Source organism: Capsicum annuum, chromosome 1 (genome assembly GCF_002878395.1).
Source record: "Capsicum annuum cultivar UCD-10X-F1 chromosome 1, UCD10Xv1.1, whole genome shotgun sequence".
NCBI classification, from domain to species: Eukaryota; Viridiplantae; Streptophyta; class Magnoliopsida; order Solanales; family Solanaceae; genus Capsicum; species Capsicum annuum.
The window spans coordinates 9647658-9651273 of NC_061111.1; the positions used below are offsets into that span (position 1 = coordinate 9647658).

The following is a 3616-nucleotide window of genomic DNA, read 5'->3' on the forward strand; positions in this document are numbered from 1 at the left end:
ATGTTTAAATACTAAAAGAAAGCTAGATGGAAATTACACTGCTTGTTTTTCGGCCTTGGCAAATGGCAAATGGCAAGTGCCCTTCTATTGATGTATGTTATGTACCATTAATTAAAAGATTAATATTTGTCCTAAATCCTCACCAAATCAGTAGCTTCGTCCTCTTCTCCCATGCCACCCCCCATTATAGACCTCCATTCGTTTCTTCCACTCTTTTATACAACAAAAAGTATCATCCAATTAATCTCTATTATTTTGGAACGGATGTAAAAAAACAATATGTCACATAAATTAGAATAAAATAAGTGAGTTATTTTAATTATATTATTATATGAAAGTAATTACTACTTTTTTGTAGTAGTGCTCAATCTCAAAAAATCTATAGGAGTCCGTGTGATGATTTTGGAGATAAGTTATGAAAATAGTAAATTCTGCATAAATTATCATATTTAATAATTTATAAACATACATAAATAATATATACATAAGTTACGAATAATCTATGTACTCTATTATAATAGGTAGGATAAAATATAAGGAATACATAAATAATTAAATTACAAACTAATTTCTATATAAATTCTCTCATAACTATTCATATATTATCAATACATACATAACTCCACCTAGCTCCCAAACTATCTCAAACTAAAAGTAACTTAATAAATCATAACTTATAATAGTAGTATTTATTATCAAGATGACGAAAATTAAAAAATCGAATTACTGATAAAATTACCACTATTCCTAATCATGAATTCAAGTAATGATAAAATTTAGATAAAATAAACTTTTCTTATTCCACCAACCCACAAAGGAGTAGTATCCTCATAAACCTCCCCTAAATCCTCACCAAACCACAGCCGCTTCGTCCTCTTCTTCTCTGCCATCCCTTTATATACCTCTTTTTCCTTCCACTCGTTTATACACAAAATATACTACCAACAAACAAAAATCCAATTAATCTCCCCTCCTCTCTCTTTGTACAACAAAAGATAAGGTTTGGTACGTTATTTTCACCTCTATATTCATCCATTTCAAAAAAAAAAAAAAAAAAAAAAAACTACTCTGTTTTCCTCTGTTTTTTCCAACAATGTCGTCTTCTTCTTCTGCTTTCTTCATTCTTTTCACTTTCTTCTCCCTCTTTGTTCTCCCTTCTTCTTCCTCTTTAGTTTTCCCTTTAACTCATTCTTTCTCATCAACCCAATTCAACTCCACTCACCATCTCCTCAAAACCACCACCACTCACTCCGCCACTCGCCTCCGTCACCACCGTCACCGCCACCGCCAAGTCTCCCTCCCTTTAACCCCCGGTAGCGATTACACCCTCTCATTTTCCCTCGGTGCACAAACCATTTCGCTCTACATGGACACTGGAAGCGACGTCGTTTGGCTACCTTGTCACCCTTTCGACTGTATTCTCTGTGAAGGAAAATTCAACCCTAAAGCTATACCCAGCCCTGGCCCCATCAATCTCACGTCAGCTCTACCCGTCACGTGCAAGTCACCTGCTTGCTCCGCCGTACACTCTTCTTTACCCTCCTCCGATCTCTGCTCTATCGCGAAATGTCCCCTTGAAGATATTGAGATTTCCGACTGCAAAAAGTATTCCTGTCCCCCGTTTTACTACGCTTATGGTGATGGAAGCTTCATTGCGAAGCTATATAGCGATGAATTATCCATACCTATGTCATCACCTTCATTGATTTTGCGGAATTTTACGTTTGGTTGTGCTCATTCTGCTCTTGGTGAACCTATCGGTGTCGCCGGTTTTGGCCAGGGAAGACTTTCTTTGCCAGCTCAACTAGCTAACAGTTCGCCCGAAATTGGCAACTATTTTTCTTACTGTTTGGTTTCACATTCTTTTGATGCTACAAGAGTTCATCGACCGAGTCCGTTAATACTCGGTCGATATACAGTTGATGAGAAAATGAAGCAGATGAAGACTTATAATGATGATTATGCTTATACTCCAATGCTCGAAAACCCGAAGCACCCGTATTTCTACAGCGTTGGATTGGAAGCAGTGTCTATAGGGAAGACGAAGATTCCGGCGCCGGCGAGCTTACGGCGAGTTGACGGCGGAGGTAACGGCGGAATGGTGGTGGATTCCGGTACGACTTTTACTATGTTACCTTTGAAATTCTATGAAACAGTAGTGAAAGAGTTCGACCGGAGAGTGGGACCGGTTTACAAAAGAGCGAACCGGGTTGAGGAACGAACCGGGCTTAACCCGTGTTACTATTTGGATACCGGTTCGGTTATGTCCGGTTCGAATGTGCCGCAGTTGTTGTTACATTTTGGGGGGAATTCCAGTGTGGTGATGCCTAGGAGGAATTATTTTTATGAGTTTGTTGATGATGAGAAAGTGAAGAGGAGAGTGGGATGTGTGATGTTGATGAACGGTGGTGATGAAAAGGAAAGTGGGCCCGCTGGGATATTGGGTAATTATTTTCAACAAGGATTTGAGGTAGTTTATGATTTGGAAAAGAAACAAGTTGGATTTGCTAGAAGGAAATGTGCGTCTTTATGGGATAACTTGAACCAACACTAGACGATATACTAAAGTTCTCATTATGAATAGCATTTGAAGAAAGATTGAATCATAAGGATTTGATGTGTGCCTTTGGTGTAGCTGATCAAATATGGCGTTGACTTTTGACCCTGAGAGTCAAAGTCAAGTAGGGTCGGAGTGTCGGACTTTGGTGAAACGGGACGGGTTGGGTCGGGTTAAGGATATTTTGAAAATAAAGTTGTTAGATATTTTTTCTTCTTGTTTTGTATGTTATTGTATAGCTGGAGTTTTAGGTACATATTAGACGAAAATAATGAAAAATAGAAAGGAGAAAAAGATGAGAGGACAAAGGAATAAAATGTGGATGTAAATTTTTAGCATTTGATTTGTTAATTATTTTGTAGATTATGTAAAAACTGGCTCTCACTTGTAGTTTTCTGATGATATTTACAGACTTGTGTAGTTGTCCAATAAAAACTTTTTACATGTGTTACTTGATTCAACCTTAAAACAATCTTTTATCTTTGTGAAATAGAGTTATAAAGTGTATGTGAAGTATAGTGTGTATCCATATGATATGGAAAACTATTCACAAATTCCTTAACACAAAATTAATCCAATGCTTTTGAATACATTCTTTTAACGAGTTTGTCTTTTTTAGAAAAAGTAAATTGAATTGGGAAAGGGCCATCTCTATTCAAATAATTATGTGAAAGCATACAAATACAATTTACTACTCCTATTATTGATGCTAGTCAAAAACCAAACAAGGGCAGGCTTGCTTGTGTAGCAACTTTTCTCTTTCCCTTTCTTGAAAAATGTCATAAATACCAACTCAGGCACACAACATCACATGCCCACGAAAGTGTAAGAATTTTTCGAAATATGCATAGGTTGCAACTTCAATAATTTTCATTGTATACACGTTATTACCAATATACCTATCAAATAATTTTATTCAGAAAATATAAACAAATGGTAAAAGACATCAAAATTTGATGCATAAAAGGGAAATTATCTTGTGTTTCTACAGTTTTGAACTTTGATTTCAAGATCAAATGACTGTTAAGGTAACGATGTTGGGTGATTATGGTGGTGATC

The 3616-nt window shown here is 36.4% G+C and overlaps 1 protein-coding gene across 1 annotated transcript; it reads left to right on the forward strand.

The window, feature by feature from the left end:
- The first annotated feature begins 817 nt into the window (after positions 1–817).
- Positions 818–3018, forward strand: LOC107867624 (probable aspartyl protease At4g16563). The gene has a single exon (XM_016713946.2). The coding sequence runs from the start codon at positions 1094–1096 to the stop codon at positions 2552–2554; it is 1461 nt and encodes a 486-aa protein (XP_016569432.1). The 5' UTR covers positions 818–1093; the 3' UTR covers positions 2555–3018.
- The last annotated feature ends 598 nt before the right edge of the window (positions 3019–3616 follow it).

Bases quoted from the DNA above. Each gene is read 5' to 3' on its own strand.
- LOC107867624 (XM_016713946.2), top strand. From the start codon at position 1,094: ATGTCGTCTTCTTCTTCTGCTTTCTTCATTCTTTTCACTTTCTTCTCC.